This window comes from Nasonia vitripennis (assembly GCF_009193385.2).
Source record: "Nasonia vitripennis strain AsymCx chromosome 4 unlocalized genomic scaffold, Nvit_psr_1.1 chr4_random0007, whole genome shotgun sequence".
NCBI lineage: Eukaryota > Metazoa > Arthropoda > Insecta > Hymenoptera > Pteromalidae > Nasonia > Nasonia vitripennis.
Window position 1 is genome coordinate 2,186,015 of NW_022279643.1, and position 21,002 is coordinate 2,207,016.

General features: G+C 37.1%; 3 protein-coding genes across 16 annotated transcripts in view; 2 read left to right on the forward strand and 1 right to left on the reverse strand.

Moving 5' to 3' along the window:
* Positions 1–21,002, forward strand: part of LOC100119385 (echinoderm microtubule-associated protein-like 2) — an 804,666-nt gene that overhangs the window by 2,739 nt on the left and 780,925 nt on the right. The gene's annotated exons all lie outside the window — the stretch shown is intronic.
* LOC116417332 lies at positions 2,688–4,274 on the reverse strand. The gene is made up of 2 exons (XM_031930044.1): positions 3,253–4,274; positions 2,688–3,175 (listed from the first exon to the last, which is right to left on the reverse strand). The coding sequence occupies exons 1-2, from the start codon at positions 3,461–3,463 to the stop codon at positions 3,063–3,065; spliced, it is 324 nt and encodes a 107-aa protein (XP_031785904.1). The 5' UTR covers positions 3,464–4,274; the 3' UTR covers positions 2,688–3,062.
* Positions 19,584–20,083, forward strand: LOC116417300. The gene is made up of 2 exons (XM_031929957.1): positions 19,584–19,797; positions 19,932–20,083. Exons 1-2 carry the CDS (start codon positions 19,584–19,586, stop codon positions 20,081–20,083), a joined length of 366 nt encoding a protein of 121 aa, XP_031785817.1.

Below are 21,002 nucleotides of genomic sequence, written 5' to 3' on the forward strand. Positions count from 1 at the left end.
GAATTCATAAAAATTTAGTAGGTTAATAATTAAACGACTAACAAATAGTTTAAAGGCTTAAAGGTAAGACTGAAGCCTACAATACCCTAAGGTACTTAAGGGTACTTACTACCCTTACTGTGGTAGTCAAAATAACAACACTTTTTATATTTTGTTTATTTGCGAGATACACATAATAATAGAAGTTGCATAAATTAAGTTACATTAAATAATGATTAAACATTCTCATCAAACAATTTTATTTACTGTAATTATCAATAAAAACTTTCAGTCAGAAGCTGATTTGACTTATTTTTTTTAAGTTAAGTGTACATTTTTGAACTTTTATTTGTTTATTACTATGCCCACACGTTCCAAGTTTAGATTTTTGAGGTATCAACTTATTCGTTACATGTTTATCTACTAATTCGCAAAGTTTGGGTAAATTCTGAACAGTCAGTTTTGTGAAATCAAGCAATTACTTGAAAAGTGTGTTTATAACTTTTGTCACAGGTTCCAAACCTTCACCAAATTTTAACTGAGTGTTTATCTTATCAATATCTAACAGCATACCAAATTTTATCAAATTCTGAATGGTCAATAACTTTTGGGTAGTACTACCTTAACTTAAAAAAATAAGTCAAATCAGCTTCCTTCTGAACATTTTTATTTATAATTATGGTAAATAGAATTGCTAAATGTAAGTGTATAAGTCATTATTTCTTGTACCTTATTGACTTATGCAACTTCTATTATTAAAGATATCCCACGAAATAAAAAATAAACAGGAGACCAAACAAACTGTACACATAAAAACCCTACACAAATATATTATGCTACTTGAAAAAATTCTAGACAGAGGTTTACTATACAGATATTCTCTACACCTATTTTTTATTATTTTACTACATTGCAAAACTTTATGCAAGCGTACAATCTATTGTTGTAACAATGATCTGACAATAGAACATATGCTTGTGGAGAGTTTCCCAGTGTAGTAAAATAATAAAAAATAGGTGTAGAAAATATCTGTCTAGAATTTTTTCAAGTAGGAAAATATGTTTGTGTAGGTGTTTTATGTGTACAGTATGTACGGTGTCATAAAAAGCACACTGTGAAAAATGTCTAGCACAGGCGCAGACCTCAATCAGGCATATCTCATGTCAAAAGTGGGAGCTATTGTCTACCAGAATTTGGTACACTATGCTAATATTAACTTTTTATTAATTATCAGCAATTTTCAATGCTATTTATGAGACTGCCCTAGCGCAAAAAATCATTCGATTAATCATTTGATTAATCATGTGATTAAACAACTGGTTGTCAAGTGATTTATCAAATGATTTATCAAACGATGATTTGGGGTGATTTATCAATTTATAAATCACTTGTAGATTTTCTGTATATAATTTGATTGTCAGAAATTAGTATTTTATCAAAATAATAATTATAAATGAGTTTATTTAATGAAAGTCTAGAAATTAATAAGTAGCAAAAAATAATCAAAAAATTTTTCTTAGCTGAGATTAGAATTTGGGTCTGCAGCGTGGTAATCTGTTTTCCTACTGAGCTATTTTCACTTATGAGTATATAGTGGAGTTTTTATTTAATTTGCATCTTGAAATACTTGTGTCTTACTAGTGATTTTCATACGCAACGGCAAGAGAAAATGCGATAAGCTCATGCATCATATAAAGATTACATTCACTTTTTTATTAACATGCAGTTTGTGTATGAATATTAGTAATTCATTATTTATATCTCAACGTTTTTCATAAAAGATGAATTAATATAATTTGAACAAACTAAATATAATTCATCCCTTGTATTTGAAGACACAAATAAAATAACTCTATTTTACCCATAAGTGCAAAAATAGCTCAGGTAGTAGGATAGTGGATTACCACTCTCAGGACCCGGGTTCTAATCTTAGTCAGGAAAATTTTTTTATTATTTTTCACTACTTCATGGTTTTTTGACTTACAATAAATAAATTTCTTTATAATTATCATTTTAATAAAATACTGATTTCTGGAAATTAAATTATATACAGAATACACTGTATGATACTGCATTAGATTCAATCTCGTATAAATAAAGTTAGCTCATATGTAGACCAGACAAGAAATAATCTTCAGGCAAAGTTTAGGGCCTCACTTGATGCCACAATAATCTGGTGGGGCCCTGGTGAGGCAGTGGACTAGGCCCCCACTAGAATGTAATAGTGCCCACAGGTGGGACTTCGAAAATTGTTTTTCAATTTATTTAGGTTATGCGGCCACTAATATTTAATGCAGGAATTAAATAGTTTAAACGTGTGCATGTATGCAGGTAAATTGTTAAAACAATAAAACAATTTTAGTATGTATGCAGGTAAATTGTTAAAACAATTTTAGTATTTCATAATTTGATGTAACATGTCTTTGAATGGCAAAAACTCATAATTATCATTTTTCACCCTGCGTAGACCTTCTTTAGTTATGAACATCAAAGAACACTTCCTATGATCTACCTGAGTTTAAGAGTGCTCCACACTTATTCCGAAAGTATGAATTGACAGTAGCGCCAAACGTCTTGCAGGCTAAAAGGGTACTACGGTGAATGCAACGCCGCTCTATTTTATTGATATGTCAGGGCTGTAGTAAGTTAGGAACGTTGATAGGAAGGGGGGGGGGGGCTGGGTTTAGAATTCGGTAAGTCCAGTGAAGCAGCCGATTATGCATTATTGAAACAAGCTCGCTATAGGCTGCATATTTCGTGCAACCGTGTGTGTTGGAGCACATAATGTAATAAGGAAGAAAGATTTTAGATTTATATATGCTTTATTGTTGTACATTATGTCGTACATATTGATTTATAGAGAAAACAAAGTAGAATAAATTATTGTGTAAGTGTGCTAGATGTGAAAAGTATGGAATGTAATGAAGTGAAATGAGATGAAGGAGTGTGTATGTTTGCGTCATGATTACGTGTTTTCCAATTCAAAGAAGTATGTTTTAGCTGCTTGTTTAAAGTGATATGGATAGTGTATTGCGAAGGTTAGATGGAAGACTGTTCCAGAGGTAGGAAGCATTGATGAAAAATTAATTCTTCAGCGTCTTTGTCTTGAAGGACGGGATATCCAGGGGGGTCACCTCACCCCACACAGGCCTGAGCGCGGCTTGGAAATCGAAAAAGGCTAATATGTAGGTAGGCACTAAAGTGTTAAAAATTTTTCTTAGAAAGCAGGCCATGAAGTCCTACGCCTGGCGGTGGTAAGCCATTGCAACTCACGCCTGTAAGGGGAGATGTGCTCGTCCCTCCTTACACCGTAGATATAACGGATCCCCGTGTTGACAAGTTTCTGCAGTTTCGTGTCCAGTTCTTGTGTCAGGTGGCAGTAAGCCAGTGCGCAATAGTCTATGATGGAAAATAGGAGTGCTTGCACTAGGTGTTGGCGCAGCCTGAGGTTAGTGCTTTTCCGAAAGAAATAGAGCCAGTACATCAGAGAGTGAGCACGTTTACATATTTGTGTAACGTGCTCTTTCCATGTAAGTTTAGAGTCTAGCACTAACCCCAGATTGCGCACAGATTATTCATAGTCTACCTGGGCTCCCTCTATATATATAAAGGTGTTAACAATAGAAGGTAGTGCATTTATATAAGGGGGAACTAAGGACGATTGCCTTAGTCTTAAGGACATTTAGTTTAAGTCTATTTAGTGCAGCCCAGCCCATTATTCTTTCGGCGTTAGCACTCACCCTGACAGAACAGGAATTCAGCTCCTCAAGGTGGCATTAGCTGTATATCTGCAGGTCATTCGCATAGATTAGATAGGACACATCTGAATCTAGACAGAAGCCAATATCATTGATGTACAACGCGAACAACAGAGGGCCTAACCTAACTAACCCCTGCGGGACACCGGTGTTTAATGGTAGAGAGGTGGAGAGTTCGTTGTTGTCACCAATGACGGCCTGTTCTCTATTCAAGAAGTAATATGCAAGCCAGCGGATAACCTGCTTAGAAAAGCTGAAAGAGGATAGTTTTCCGAGTAGCCTGACATGACACACAGTATCAAACGCCTTGCTAAAATCAAATAGAAGTAATCAGTCAAAGTTGTTGGAGAGTTAACTTTGTTCAGTGCTTGTACGAGCGACGACTTCCAGGCGGAGGGAAAGCGTGCCTCGCTCAGAGACATGTTAAATATTTGACATAGTAGAGGAGCGAGTTTATTAAACAAAAAATATTTAAAAAACATTATTTCTTTGGCGTTAGCCCCCATTTTCCGTACTACCATCCGGATGGTAGCACCTATATAGGCAACCATTTTATCAATTTTGAAGTTTTAAGAGTATAAGTATTTAGAAGTACAACCTGTTGAAAATAATGACGTCATAAAAGGTTCCAATTTGTAGCGTCAAATGACGTAATATAATGACGTCATTTAACGTCATAAAATGACGTTATTATTTTCAACAGGGTGGCAGTGCTTTGGAGATTACAATCTGTGGGATGCCATCGCTTCCCCTGGCCTGGGTGTTAAAGTGTGATACAGCAGCCGACACATCCGACTCTGTGATAGCCCTGAAGATGAAGTGTTTAGGGAGGTCCAGACTTTACAGGGTTCGCAGATACTCCTCAACAGATGGAGCTTGAGGGTCATTAGAGATGTAACTGAAGTGTTTGTTGAGAGCATATGAAGAGAACCGAGCAGGTGTAGGTGATTTAGAGGTGGTAAAGCCAAGGTTTTCAAGCTCTCTCCAGATTTCTGCAACGTCGGTCAAGGTAGACAAGCGTGAATAATAGTAATTCAGCCTAGCCTCCTCAACCTGTTTATGAGCGTCGTCCCACAAGTCACTTGCGCTAAGGAAGTTCCTTAACTTCTCAGCACAGATTCCTTTGTAGTTTCTGTAAGAGTATGTAGCAGGTACGTGGCGTTGAATCTGTACGTCGAGTGTGGCCGTGATAAGGTCATGTCCGTTGATGAAAGGAGTGTCCGTCTTCCAGTGTGCATAGGTCAAGCCAGGTGTCAGAGTCCTGTCTGCGATGGGTTACACCATATGGCACAGAGGTAAGAGAGTTCTCATCAATGAAGGCCCTGATGAAGTTGGCGTCTTTAGATGAGGAAAGTTGATCGGAATCAAAGTCACCCATGATGACCTTCGTGGAGTAATTGTACATATGCGTTGTTAGTTGCTCAATGAAATTAGATCCCTGGATAAAGGGCGAGTGCGGAGGGCGATACACAACCCCCATGAAGATAAGCGATACTCCCTTAGCTGAGATCTCACAGAAAAGATATTCCAGCTTACCCGGCTTGCCCGACCATTCGTTGTCAGATGACGAGATAACGCTGGCTGTCAATGAATGATGTATGTAAAGGGTCACACCTCAACCGTTTCTGTTTCTGTCCCGTCTGTACAATATATAATCATCCAGTGAAGGGATGGATGTTATCTTGTCGCTCAGCCAGGTCTCAGTTACAGCTATTACGTGAAAGGGGGAACGAGTGGACATGAAGAGCCTGACCATCTCAATGTGACCCGTAAGGGAATACGCATTGAAGTGACAGACTCTTAGACCCTCAGACAGAGACGCTTTAGAAGCAGATATAAATGAGTTAGATGATTTAGATGGTGGTTTTGGTGGGATGATAAGAGTCTGTTTTAGTGTGCGTTGTCCGTGTTGGCTATTGGCGGCGTACGGGCTTAAAAAGCCTCAAGTTCTGCATCAGTAGAGATGATGGTGGCCCGTTCGCTGTCCTTGCCAGAGCGGATGTAGATCCTTCCATCCCTCACGAAAGAGTAGTATCCCCTTCTCCTCTTTGCCTCCAGCCTGGCCTTGATGCGCAGCTTGTGGATGTCTGGAGGAAGCAGCTCATTGATGTTAATAAGTCCCTGATGGTCTGGGCAGGGAGCTCTTGCTTGCTCCAGTAGGGCAGCATCCAGTTCACTAGTGTGAAGCTTGCGTTTCCTGGCTTTGGCCACGATGAGAGAGTGACAGCTAAAGGTGGGAATCTGCTGTCACCCACCACATCGCCCGCTGAATGCTCCTGCCTCCTCTTAACCTCAGTCAGCTCGCTGCAGAGGTTGTTGATTTCCTCAGAGGCAGGAGCAATGCTGCTCTGCGGGGGGCTCCTTGACGACAGCTCTCGATATTGTGAGAGAAGCGAAGAGAGACAGAGTGAAAGCGCGCTGGAAGATGCCCAGCGAGAAATTCAAATCGACGGACAGCGGTGCGCACAGGTCGCCTCTCTCTCTCCCACCCCCCCTTTCTCTCTCTCTCTCTCTCTCTCTCTCTCTCTCTCTCTCTATCTCTCTCTCTAATACTATATTTTATTTAGTGACACAAAACAACAATGGTAAATTTATCTAATACTTTTGGTCTTTTCATGACAACAAGACATTAAAAACATTTTGTTTACTTACATTTAACTTAAAGCTAACGTCGCAGTGGCGTCTCTTAAAAACTAATGTCTAGTATTTTGTTGAAGTCTATTTTCTCCATCTCTCTTCTTATTTCTGCCTCTACTGCGGTGCTGGTTCTTTTGGGTCTTTGGGTCTCTGTGTGTCGTCGTCGCGGTTATTCTATTGTCGTTGTCGTTCCTGCATTTGACGTCTGGCGTTCTGTCTAGCTATCTCCCTCTCCATTATGTCTTCGTCGCTGGATGACGTGTAGTCCAAATACAAAGCTCTATGAACGGACACTGGTGCTGTCGTTGAGGATGTTGTTGGGCGACTTGTTGCTAGCTCGTCGGCCTATCTACTCGTGCTCAGCTGTGCTCAATTAAACTCTTCAGGTCCCGTGCAGTTGGCTGAACACATTCTTGAAACTCTGGCTGTTTTGTCAGGATCGTCATTACCGGTGCTCTCTGTGGTCCGTAGTTGTTCTGGCTGTTCTTGTTTGGATTCTGCTTGCCTTGATTGTAATTCTGCATTTGTTGTTGGCATTTGTGTTGATCCGGATCCTGCTGTTGCCTCTGGCTCTAGTTTTGTTCCTGGCTCGTCATTCTTTCTCCATGACGAGCCCATTGAGAGTTTAAATTCTCTCTTTCATTTTCATTTTGTTGGAAGTTTCTTCCGTTGCCGCTCCTCTAATTATTTTGATAATTATTATAATTCTCTCGTCTATCTGGACCACTGGGTTGATAATCTTCGCGACGCCCATTCTCGTGATTAAAAATTTGCCGATGATTTCCTTGTCCATTGTTTCTATTCCATGACGGCCAATTGCTTCCTCCTTGTCGATTACTGTTGTTGTACCCGTTGGTATCCTCCTCTGCCACAATTGCTGTAATTGCCATCGCCGCTTTGATATCCGTTACGATTGTAGTTGTTTTGATAATAATTGTTTCTTCCATAGTTGTTTAAAGGTTCTCTTTGTTCGGGTTGATTCACGTACCCCACATAGTCTTCTTGTTCATTTATATAACCTACGTAGTTCTGTTCTCGGTGATTTCTTTCGTCGTATCTATTCTGGCTTCTATATCCTTCATATCTTCTATTATTATATCCACCTTCATTTTCGTGTCCATTATTATAATCATTATATCCATTATAATAATTTTGACTTATTCGTGGCCTTGAATCTGGTATAATTCTCGCCTCCATGCGTGATTCCAATCGTACAGCTTCTTCGTATGCTTTCTGCAGAGTTTTATGTGTGTGTGTGTGTGTGTGTGTGTGTGTGGCCACACGTACTGGGCAGAAGCGCCGCCAGCGCAAGCAGACGCTGCGTCCGAGACCCGACTTCGATTAGCGAAGTCACTGCCGAAGTCAACGCCATAATGCCGTCCGGCCGACGCCACGCCGTTCTGGGTTCGGCCGCCGAGTAGAGCACACGCCTCATAATCTCTCTGTGATATTAAGTAATAAAGTCTTCGAAGCATTAGTTGTAATAACCGGAGTGTTTTATTGCGGCGCCTTTCCTGTGTCCCGTCCTTCAGCAATAGCGCGTGAAATCTACGGAAGAATATATATATATGTGTGTGTGTGGGTGTGTGTGTGTGTGTGTCAACTGCTAACATTTCCAATGGTTCCATCATTTTATCAAGGTTCTCGTCTCCCTTTTCTTCTTTTAGAGCGTTCTTGGCGCTGCTCAGTAACACATTCAATTCGTCATAAAAATCTCCTACTGTGTCACCTTGTCTCATTCTCAGCGTTTGTATGCGTGTGTTGTAATATCTGAAGTCCCTCCCTGGACTAAATCTCTGCTTTAAATGCTTAATTAATTCATCTATTGTTGTTATAGTTTTATTATTCAAACTCTTCTTCGCTGGTCTGGTTTCTTTGCAGCACTTTCCGCATAAACTGTGGTCGAAAATCGTTTAAATCTTGGATGTAGTCTCTCAACTTTGTGTGTTATCCGTCAAAGCTTGGTATACCGCTTATGCAATTCATATTTTCGTCAAGCATGTTGAAAGTGTCGATGCACGATATTCTTGAATCTTCCTTATTTCTTGTTAAACCAAATTCTTATTTATTGCCCAATATACTTATGCACTGTTTGTATATCTCTTGTCGCGAATAATGATTATGGGAGAAAAATTATGATGTGGGTGTCACGCGTATTAACTAAACTAAATTACAAAACATTATGGCAAAAAAAATTATAGGGACTCCTAATTCTATTTAAATTATTGATAATAATTATAATAATTAATAATAATAGCAATGATTGATCTATCTCGCATATATGTGCTTAACCTAGTGGGTCTGTCCAACAAGAGTCATCAAATTTTAAAATGGCTTAATTGACTTGTTCAACCACGAAAAATAAACAATTGTTATCTTTGTAAAAAAAAGATTAAATTTTAAAAACTCGGTTTCGAAATTAATTTGTTAATAATTAATTGTAAATGTAAAGTTAATTTTTGTATTCGCGGAAACGATCATCAATTGTATTTAGTAGTTTTGTGAACGAATTATTGTTTCAGTTTGTTTTAAAGGTTTGTGTGTTGTCAAAAACAAAACAGAATCCGGTTAAACGTACTTTTGTATTGGTAATAATCCTTGAATTTAAATATTAATAATTTGAGCAATTTACTTAGTAGATAAACTATGTCAGTTCTGGCCCACCTGGGGAGGGGGATGGGGTGTAATGGTTTATAGCATGTCAGTTCTGGCCCACCTGGGGGCCAAATGGTACATGGCGTGTGAGTTCTGGCGCAAGCGCTAAGAGAACGGTGAGAGAGCGGTCGATAACGTCATCAACGCTGGCGTTGTTGATCGCGAGATCTCTGATCAATGCAGCGTCTCGGTGCTGGCGGTGACGTCAACGGACCGATGTTACCTTCTGCTGTTGATACTGATGGCTTGCTTCTTTATCGATATGTATCTTCTAGATGAAAAAAAAGATATCGTTGGCTATGCAGGGGATTTGAAACGGGAACCTGGCGGTCACCGGCCGAGCGTCTTACCGACTTACCCATTACGGGAGGGATGACTAATATTCAATCAATTTAGCTCGCTACTTAAATCTCTTATAACCCTCTTTTTCAGGTATAGAATAAGTATTTTTGGAAAACTTTTGTGAATACTGTTTCCAATCAGAAGATTCTTCGAATCAGGAAGAAGCTTATAACCTGCACTACTAGGTGGTGAACCCATGATGTACGAATGAGCATGATGTGGAAGTTTTCTCGTATTTATAAGTGATGGGAGCCCCAACCATCACTCTTACCTGTGAGGTTCAACCATGTAACTTAACCTCTCCATAAATATTTTTTCACTCCCACTCCATGGATGAACCTTGTCTCTCCAATTGCTTACATTGCTCTCGCATGTATTTCTTCATAAGTCGTACATTGTGAAGAGCACAGCTGGCTTTATAGGCGCCATTATGATGAGGACAAACCGTTACGAGTTTGATCTTGTCTAGAGGTGGATATCCCATTTCCGAGATGTCGATTACGTTGAATTTGAAACGTTCCAACCACTTCTTCTTCAAGGATCCCATTACCATTACTGCAGTAGAGTCATGCAAGGCTTCCCGAAGAATTTGACCGATTTCTGCATGTTCGATTTCTCCAGATGACCATGGCATACCATGATAATGATATTCCAACCATGTATTCTTTTGCTTATACTTTTCTGTGAGTCGACGCTATGGAAAAGACTGTTTGAAAAGTAGTACAATAGGTTCGATATCATCTCTTAGAGAAACTATAGATAACTCCTTGAGGATGAATTCATTGCTGGGCTGCTTAAAACCTTGCATGTCCACTAAGTACTCCATCTCGGAATGACTCTGACTAGCAGCAAGCTTTTCTTTATATCAAATATTATAGTAATGCAAGAGTGGGGATATGAAAGCGCTCTACTCAGGAGAACATTGGGATACGTATATTAAGCTAGCAAACCATGGTCACGACGCACACTTCTAACCTACTGGGTATTTAGTTGCTAATTAGTTGCTAATTAGTTACACTATTCCTGATTTAGTTGCTCAATACCTGTAAAAGATACGTGTGATCTGCTAGATTAAATCTTAACCTAGCAGACCACGATGCTATATCATTGGTTCTCGTTAAGATATCAAATTTCTTTAAACGGCATATTTAGTTGCTAATTATTTGCTGAAGGATAGCATTATTCATATTATCTCCATATCATCCCCTAATTGCCACATCGACCCCCAGACTACCCCCGAAATACGATAAATTCAAAAAGAGGTCATAAGAGTAAATAAACTACGGCGTATTTTGTTGCTAATTAGTTGCTGCAAAATAGCACTGTTTATAATATTTCATTATCAACTCTTGACTCCCAATTATCCCTGCTACTACTCCCTGAATATGACGATGTCAGAAAATTCTAGTAGATGAAAAGAGGACGCGGGATATTTATTTGCGAATTAGTTGCTCACGAAAATGGAAGTTCATAATATCCTAGAATCATCCCCTAACCTCAGATCAACCCCCTTGACTCACTTGAAAATTTGAGACGGTCAGAATTGGGACTTAGACGTCTACAACTGCTGGATATTTTATTGCTTATTAGTTGCTTGCGAATATTACATTCAAAAATAAATCTCTTGACCCTAGATGGACCAACCCCTTATACTGTGCATTGAAAAACGTCTAGAATACGTTTGTTTTTGCATACTATCGCTGAATATTTTGTTGCTAGTTAGTTGCCTACAAATTTCACATTTAAGATTTCTGCAATCATCCCTTTACAATCGATTTCCCATTGTCTCTGTGCAAAATAATACAGCCAAAAGAAACACGTAATTGCATATATCTGTAATCTCTATCAAAAATATTCGGCAGTTATCCGTTTACTTTAGATCGATTTCTCTTTCTCTCTGTACGATAAAAACGACCAGAATATGTCCACAGGTGCATATAACTGCCAAATATTTCGTTGGCGATTAGTTGCTCGCAAATTTTTATGCTTACGAATATTTAGCAATGATTTCTTCAGCTCTGATGGATCTCTCTTTCTCTTGATACAATAAAAACAGCTAGAACGTGCTTGCAAAGGCATATATAACTGCTGGATATTTTGTTGCTCATTAGTTGCTCGCGAATTTTACAATCAAAAATATTTTACAATAATCCTGTTACCTCAAAAATATTTTACAATTTTACCTCATCTTAGATCAATCTATAGAGGTCGATCTAAGATGAAAAGTTGATATATAGCAATCATCCTGTATTTATCATAAAACTTTGAGGCTATACATTTTACATAAAAATCTTGAATGTAAAAGTTGTGGATATTTTGAAAACACAATTTTCTACCATGACAAACATTTTTTCAAAACACTTATACATAGACAACAACCCTATGACGATTTTTGGTACATATAATTGAATAACATATATTTCAGTGTGACACGCCCTATCTGGCCCAAAAGCTTTAATTGATCAAGGCGAGAGCGAAACGCGAGCGTCGGTGAATCGGGCGAGCACGCAACGCGAGCGTCAGCGGTCGTGCCTTACACGCAAAACGCGAAGCGCTTCGCGATGCAAGTTGGCAAGCCACCGCGGCCGTAAGACCGCATGTAGCGTGCTAGTTATTATACAATGATAAAGGGAGATCGATCTAAGGTAAAGGGATTATTGTAGAATATTCTTATACGTAAAATACGTGAGTAACTAATTAGCAACAAAGTATCCAGCAGTTTCAGACGTTTACAGGTGAGTATTATTAACTTCCATTTTCATAAGCAACAAATTCGCAAATAAATATCCCGCATTCTCTTTTCATCTACTAGAATTTTTCGACATCGTCATATTCAGGGAGTAGTAGCAGGGATAATTTGGAGTCAAGAGTTCATAATGGGATATTAAAAACAGTGCTATTTTGCAGTAACTAATTAGCAACAAAATACGCCGTAGTTTATTTACTATTGTGCCCTCTTTTTGACTTTATCGAACTTCAGGGGTAGTCTGGGGGTCGATGTGGCAGATAGGGGATGACGAGGGGATAATATAAATATTGCTATTTTGCAGCAACAAAATACGCCATAGTTTATTTACTCTTATGCCCTCTTTTTGACTTTATCGTAGTTTATTTACTCTAATAACCTCTTTTTGGCTTTATCGTATTTCGGGGGTAGTCTGAGGGTCGATGTGGCAATTAGGGGATGATATGGGGATAATATAAATCATGCTATCCTTCAGCAACTAATTAGCAACAAAATACGCCATAGTTTATTTACTCTTATGCCCTCTTTTTGACTTTATCGAACTTTAGGGGTAGTCTGAGAGTCGATGTGGCAATTAGGGGATGATATGGGGATAATATGAATAATGCTATCCTTCAGCAACTAATTAGCAACTAAATATGCCGTTCAAAGAACTTTGATATCTTAACGAGAACCAAAGATATAGCATCGTGGTCTGCTAGGTTAAGATTCAATCTAGCAGATCACACGTATCTTTTACAGGTATTGAGCAACTAAATCAGGAATAGTGTAACTAATTAGCAACTAATTAGCAAGTAAATACCCAGTAGGTTAGAAGTGTGCGTCGTGACCATGGTCTGCTAGCTTAATATACGTCATTGGGATGCAAGTTTCAAATCTCTCCATGAATTCGATTTTTGTTATGATACAATGTGTGTTATTAAATAAATCAAACGAGTTTTTTCATAACACCATTTGCGCAATTATACTGAACTATGCGATCATGTATAATTAAACAATAAGCAGAGGTTCCTGCGGGAAAATTATCTTTGGATTCAAATTCCAGCCGAACATCAACTGACGCGTTTTTCAAACCTTCATTCTGCTTTGAACAATCGATGACTATAAGAGGTAGATAGTTGATGAAGTGTTGCTTTTTCAGCATAGGCTCAATACTCTTGTCATAGTATGCATGTTGAAAGTTGGCATACATATCGTAGAGCATAGCATACTGATTGCGTTGAATATCTAAATTTAGATTTCCATAAGGATAGTATTGTGAATTTAAGAAGAGTTTAACATTACTGATATTGCAGTGATCGAAACGACTAGCATTAATTTCTTTCGCTGCCTTCCTATTTGTTTGGAAGCCGAGGATCACGAAGCGGGGCTTTTCTAACTGATTAGATGTTTTGACTGTCCAAACATGTTTGGGTGTAGTGGGAAGCAGTGAATATTCGCACAGCTCCCAACTACAAAAACTCATATCGATCGATTTACCCTTCTGAATATGACCAAGCATCCGGATTTTATGCTGATTACTTTGTAGTAGTTGTTAACGTAGTTCTTATACGATGAAAGTTCGATTGGCGGGAAAAATTGTGCTTCAAGTATAGTAGATGTACTTGAAAGGCTCAATGTCAATGAATCACTCATGATGGTCAAATTAATACTGTTTTGGTAATCATTTTTTCACTCCTTTATATAGTCTCGAACTCAAGAATTCAAGACATAGATGCCCACAATTAAATGTATCATAGTCCTGATATCTTTCATAGTTATACTTTATTTTATCAACGCCCAAATATAGCATTAATTCTAGAGGTGGTTGAAGGTCACCAAAACTATCAAAGTACACAACTTCGCTACCTCTCTTTCGATATGCTACCCATTGTGTGGCAGGACCAGTAGCATCATCCAAATTAACAATAGCAGATTCACGATAATGTGGTCCATTGATAGGAAGAGCATTACACATAAAGACACCTCGAAAGTATAGGATTTTTAAGATTTTAGCATACTTTAAGAGATCAATATTACTGCGAGCTCTCTGAGGTAATCTTACGTCGACAATATTTTTTTTTTTCTTAACTCATTTCCAGGCTTAAGACGAAGACCGAGACCTGTTTTATGTGATTTCAAATAGAGACCTTTACCAAGAGCTATATATTCCATTTTTCTATTATGCCTCTGACTTTCTTCAAGAGCCTGTTTTGCTGATTTAGCGTCGTTAACAGCTTTCGCTTTTCCAGCAGCTCCTCCTGCGATAGCACCAGTCGCACTTAAACCAGCGAATATAGGTATAAGGAATGGTAAAACGCCTCCTACTTTCGATGGAACTGGTAGAATACGAGGAATACCAATGTTTCGTTTTACACCAGCCTCTTTGACTGCTTTTCGAGCTCATTTTAATGCTGATAGAATGACTTTACGAGCACATTTACTGGGAACGAATGATTTCGATGCAGTTTTTACTATCTTAAATGGAACACCCATTCCAAATTTAGACTTTAACTTCATGGCACTTGTAACAGCAAAAGCGGCTGCTTTTTCCTTAACGCCCGAATTTTTCGAGACAACTCTTTGCCAAGCTTTATGGGCAAGGGCTCTATCAGCAGCGTTCCTAGCTTCGATGTTTTCTCGATTCTGAGAATAGACTATATCGTGTTCCTTGCAGGCTACGTCTAGGGCATTAATACCTGGATCGCCACGAGCTAATCGTTTATTGAGTTTAGTACCTGGTCCACAGTATTGATATCCTGGTAGATGAAGTTCAATTGGAAGATTATTGATCAAACGATTAACAAGACCTCGTCCTCGACGTTTGTAAACGATCATTTCACTTTAAAGGTTAAACAACAACTAATATCGAGAGTATAAATACCAGCTCTATTTATAGTCTCACAACAGTTGTAATGCAGACCTCTCTATACAAACATGTTCAAGAAACAATCTGTTAAGCTTCCGGTAGTAAACTTTGATACTATTGCAGAGCCGGAGAAGAAAAATAAACGACATGGTGATTTACTTCCAGATAGTATTCGAGCAGTATTTTGTGGACCATCAAATTGTGGTAAAACCAACAGTTTGCTAGCTCTTATAACACATCCTAATGGAGTAAGGTTTGAAAATGTTTACGTCTACTCTAAATCACTCAATCAGTCCAAGTACAAATTTTTAAAAGATCTCGAACCATTGAATGGTATACAATACTTTGCATTCAGTGAGAACGAAGATGTCATAGCTCCTGATAATGCACTTCCAAACTCTATCATGATCTTCGATGATATAGCCTGCGAAAAACAAAACAATGTTAGAGCATACTACTGTATGGGGAGACATAAGAAAGTCGATTGTTTCTATCTATGTTAGTCTTATGCACAAGTTCCGAAACATCTTGTAAGAGATAACGTCAATCTCTTGGTAGTTTTTCGACAAGATGAAATGAATCTTAAACACTTATACAACGATCATATCAACTCGGACATGTCGTATTCGCAGTTTCGAGAATTATGCTCAAAATGTTGGATGGATGACAAAAATGGATTCTTACTGATTGTCAAAGATAGCTATGCTATTAACAATGGTAGATATCGAAAGGGTTTTGACACTTTTGCTATAAATATAAGACACACTTAGTCGACATTCAATAATCTATTTTTGACTGTTAAAGTATCAACATGGCTGATATTCAGAGACAAAAGAATATACTTCATCAGCTTGTGAAAGCGCAAAATGCTGTAAAACGCAAGTATAGTCTGTTGAAATTTGGAAAAGATAAATTTGAACAGTCAATAAGAGAAAGTTTTAAACCTATTGTTGATCCTCTCGAGAAACTAGGTAAGACAGTTGAAAAATCTGAAGTATCTAAACGTAGTAGAGCAATAAAGAAAGAGGTTAAGGATGAAATGGTCAAAAATGAAAGTTCTAATGACAGTTTTGATGATGATACAATTGAATCTTATCATGAATCTGATTTTGAAACTGCAGCTAGTGAGGATGATGATGATGATTTGAATGATACGAAAATTCGTAGGGGAGTAATTCAAGAGCCCAGTAACGTAGCTGAGATGCATATGACTATGTTGAAGCATCAGCAGGATAATGATAAAATTTATGGAGTTCGAAAAGAAGGTTCAGAATGGATGTTAGGTGACTCATCAATAGTGTTTGGAGATCGAAGCATCAAAGTAAAAGATGGAAGATATCCAAAAACAGCTGGATTGATGGAATTGCTCATTGCAAAACAACCCAAGATTTATGATCAAAGTGATTTGCAGAATTATCGAAGTATTCTGGAAGCGACAAATGCTCATAAAAAACAATATTTGAGCACACAACCAATTCGTGTTCATAATAGTAAAAAATATACTAACATTATCAATCCTATGTTTAGTGGAAAAAGTGGAAAAGGATTACCTCGTTATAAAATTGCTAGAAGAGATACTCGAATAGATTATGTGTACTGGGACGATCCAAATGAGCTAGTTGATCGTTTTCGCTTACTTATAGCTGAACAATCAGCTGGCAATCCTAGTCATATCAACGAAATCCACTCAATCATAGAAGAACTTCGCGAAGGAGGGTATATATACTGAGCTGTTTCATTTACAAACATCATTATCAAAATGAGTGTCGACGTGTTCGGACGTAATTTAAAAAAGAGTGAGGGAAGTCGTGGCCCTCCTGGTTTTGGTTTCAAAATCACAACAGATGGCCAATACGACATGGATAAAAAGAGGTTATGCAACGTGGGAGATGCACAAAACATAGATGAGGCTGTCAGTTTGTTTCAACTTCAAATGAAAAACCAAAAAATTCTAGATTTAATATCCCGACAAGAAAGTGACTTAAACAATTTAGATTCTCTTTTGGAAACATACAGAGAGCAATTTGATTTAAAATTACTTACCTACAAGCTAGAAATCGATACTATAAAAGAGGCTGTGTCACATATTCCAAGCAACAATCATTCTGCAAACGTTTAACATGCAACATAATTCCAAATATTATTGAAATTGTTGAAAAACATTAAGCTTAATAAAAAAGATATTATCACAACTATAAAAAACTTTGAAAGTAGTATTTATATGTTAGAAAATGAAACCAAATATTTACTTAGAGATACACTTATTAAAAATATAGAATCTGTATGCAATAATGATTTACTATTTAATAGTTTTGATAAAGATTTCTGCCAAAAAGTAGCAATAACCAAAGAATTTTGTTCTAATAATCCATCTATATTTTTTACTAGAGCGGATAAAGGTAGTTTAACCGTATGCCTTAATTATGATGATTATAATGAAAAAATGTCTAACTTACTTAATGATACTAAAACTTATAAAATTGTAAAAAAGAATCCTCTTGTATCAATGCAAAAAAATGTATATAATATTTTATCTGATCTAAATGATAGTGATTATTTAGATTTCAAATATGATAGATATAAATTAACACAAACTAATACTGTTCTTCCCAGAGCTTATGGATTACCTAAGATTCACAAAAAAGATGTACCTTTAAGACCAATTATTTCAACTGTCAATAGTCCGACACACTTTTTAGCTAATATCATTGATAAAACTCTCAGACTTGTTTTTAAAAATCCCTCTTCACATATCGACAAGTTTTGCTTTAAAAGAAAAAGTAACTAATATATACATTCCTCATGGATACATTCTGGTTTCTTTCGATGTGACCTCTTTGTTCACTAACATACCGATAGAATTAGTGTTATACAGTTTAGACAAACGTTTTCATAATATACAAAGTAATTCAAAACTTCCGTTTGACAATTTAAGAACAATAGTCAAATTCCTTTTTGATAATACATATTTTCAGTTTAACAATATAATTTACAAACAAATCTTTGGTACACCCATGGGCTCTCCGATTTCTCCGTTGTTTGCTGATATTGTTATGGAGGACTTAGAAACTATAGTTCTTAGTGAATTAAAAAATAATTATAATGTCTCACCTTTGTTCTATTTTAGATATGTTGACGATACAATTCTTTGTGTGAGAGAAGACGAACTAGACTTAGTTTTAAACAAATTTAATAGTTACAATAGACACTTACAATTTACACATGAACTACAAAATAATAACGTGATTTCTTTTCTTGATGTCACATTAACAATAAATAATAATAGTATTATTACAAATTGGTACCAAAAACCCACAAATACTAATAGAGTTTTAAATTTTAATTCAAACCACACAATTCAATTAAAACGCAACATTATTTGTAACCTAGTAGATAGAGCCCTTCTTCTCTCACACAATCAATTTCATAATGAAAATTTGTTCATAGTCAAAAAAATACTTAGTGAAAATAGTTACCCCGAAAAATTTATTGATAGTTGTATTCGTTATAGAGTTAGATATCACACCTTTGGAAGTTCAAAAATTAAAAATAATGATTCTACGGTCAAAAATGTTATGTCGATTCCGTATCATGAAAAATTATTTTTTACATGTAAGTCAGCTTTAAAGACAAGCTTGCTAAATGGTGCGAGACCAATGTTGTATATGAGATTCCGTGCAATAATTGTAATGCTGCTTATGTAGGCCAAACCAAGAGAAGTTTGAAAAAGAGAATAGATGAACACAAGAAAACTCCGTTAGACAAAATGTTACCTATTCCCACTCATATAAATGATTTTTCACACAGTTTTGATTTTGATAATGTTAAAATTTTAGACAAAGAACAAAATAATTTCAAAAGATTAATATCTGAGAGTATATTTATTAACATTAACAAGAACAATATTAATAAGCAAGAAGATTTTAACACGATTAGTAAACAATACAATAAACTAAATAAATATTTAAATAAACCAAATTCTATTACTGTATAACTTTCTCTTTTTCGAATTTCCCTGGGTTGAGCATGGTCCGTCTATGTATGCGTGAATAAGTGACCTCGGGTAACTTCGGGCATCTCCACCGCACGGACTCTGTACATACTTGTGTTTCTTATGCGGCTTCCACAGACTAATAACACTTACGACAAGAGAGACACGTTTGTCTCTTGTGATATTATTTATTTAATTATGATGGTATGACCATTAAGTTTTTCGACTGCTGTGCAACAATTATATTAATGATTTCTATATTTTGTAAAAATATTTTTATACATTTATAATTTTTTCTGTTTTAATAAAGGCTTGAAGAAGTCCCCACCAGGGACGAAACGTTGCCGTTTATTTATGAATTTAAGTTAAAGAAAATTTTTTTTGAGAAACCAGGGTTATCCCACCACTTTTGTCCGTCCAAAAACTGGAGAAGAAGTTGCGGCAGCAATGAAGTCCATACTTCGTCAAGGTCGAGTACCTAAGAATCTACATACGGATAGAGGTACAGAGTTTTCTAATACCAACTTTCAAACTCTCATGAAACAGTATAAGATCAATCTGTACTCAACGTATAGTAATTTAAAAGCTTCTATATGTGAACGTTTTAATCGTACACTCAAGAACAAGATGTGGATTCAATTTAGTTTGCAAGGTAAATATAAGTGGTTGAAAATCTTACCTGATTTGATCACAAAGTACAATGATACTAAGCATCGAACTATTAGAATGAAATCCAACGAAGTGTCTACAGCGAATCAATTTCAGATTTTCAAAAGATTTACTTGTGAGAGTAGATCGCCGAAGAAGCCTAAGTTTAAGATTGGTGATAAGGTACGATTGAGTAATTAAGTAAGCAAGTTTTCGAGAAAGGCTATACACCTAACTGGTCAACTGAGATTTTCACAATAAGTAGAGTTGCAGCAACGAACCCAGTTATATATCATCTGAAAGACTATCAAGATAATCCAATCACAGGTGGATTCTACGAACAGGAGCTCTTGAAGGCGAAGTATCCAGATGTTTATCTTGTACAGAAAGTCTTGAAGAAGCGTGGAAAACAAGTATACGTTAAATGGTTAGGGTTTGATAGTTCGCATAATAGTTGGATTGATAAGACTGAAATATAATTTTCTTTTTTTGGAAGTGATGAGAGCCCCACCTTTGCTCTCACCTGTGAGATACAACCATAGTTAACTATCTCTCTATTAACTTCCTTTATTTATTTAAACAATTATTTACAATGGTTAACATTTAGACAATACAAAATTCAATGTTATTTTCGCCTTTTGAGGTCAGGGACAGCTTTATCTCCTTGGCTTGACTGGACATACTCTCAAAGGTCTCTTTGTCCTTCTCCAATGCAGCTGATACATGGGAAGGGAGGAACACCTGACAATCATCGTCTAGAGTAGCCACAATTCTCAGTCCATATCTGATTTTGACTGGACGTAGGGATGTCACCATATGCTTCTGTCCGGTCTGTAGCTCAGACATCTTCTTCGTGGGAAGGAATCTTCCGCTAGCAATCTTGTTGATAGCATCCATCTTTGAGGTGTTTGCTCTTTAGCTCGTTGATCGAGAATGATTTCGAGAGCGTTGGCTTCCTTAAGTATAGTCTTCCCCACCACTACTACCAGCGGTGATGGCGGCTCACACATCGAATTGGTCGGCAGGGAGTCTGCGCAGTAGAACTGTGATCTGAAACAAAATGTATGATCAATATAATAACAATTATAATTGTTATTATATTAATTATAAATGATTATAACATACCTAATGTAATCTGACTCTCTTTGCAGATGACTCATCTTCCTCGATAAGCTGCTATCCATCAATCATGTAATGACCCCACGGTAGAGTATCCGTCTGACCGGGGATGAGGTATCACTTATCGTCAAGTGGACTCATAGTGATCTTATGCTCCTTCTCGGTCCTGATAACGTGGAGGCGGCTGCGGATGTTCTTTTGTTGTCGGGAGATCGTTGCCTTATCTCGAAGACAATGGATGTAGTCGTCAAACTCAATGGTTGACTTAACGACTGACAA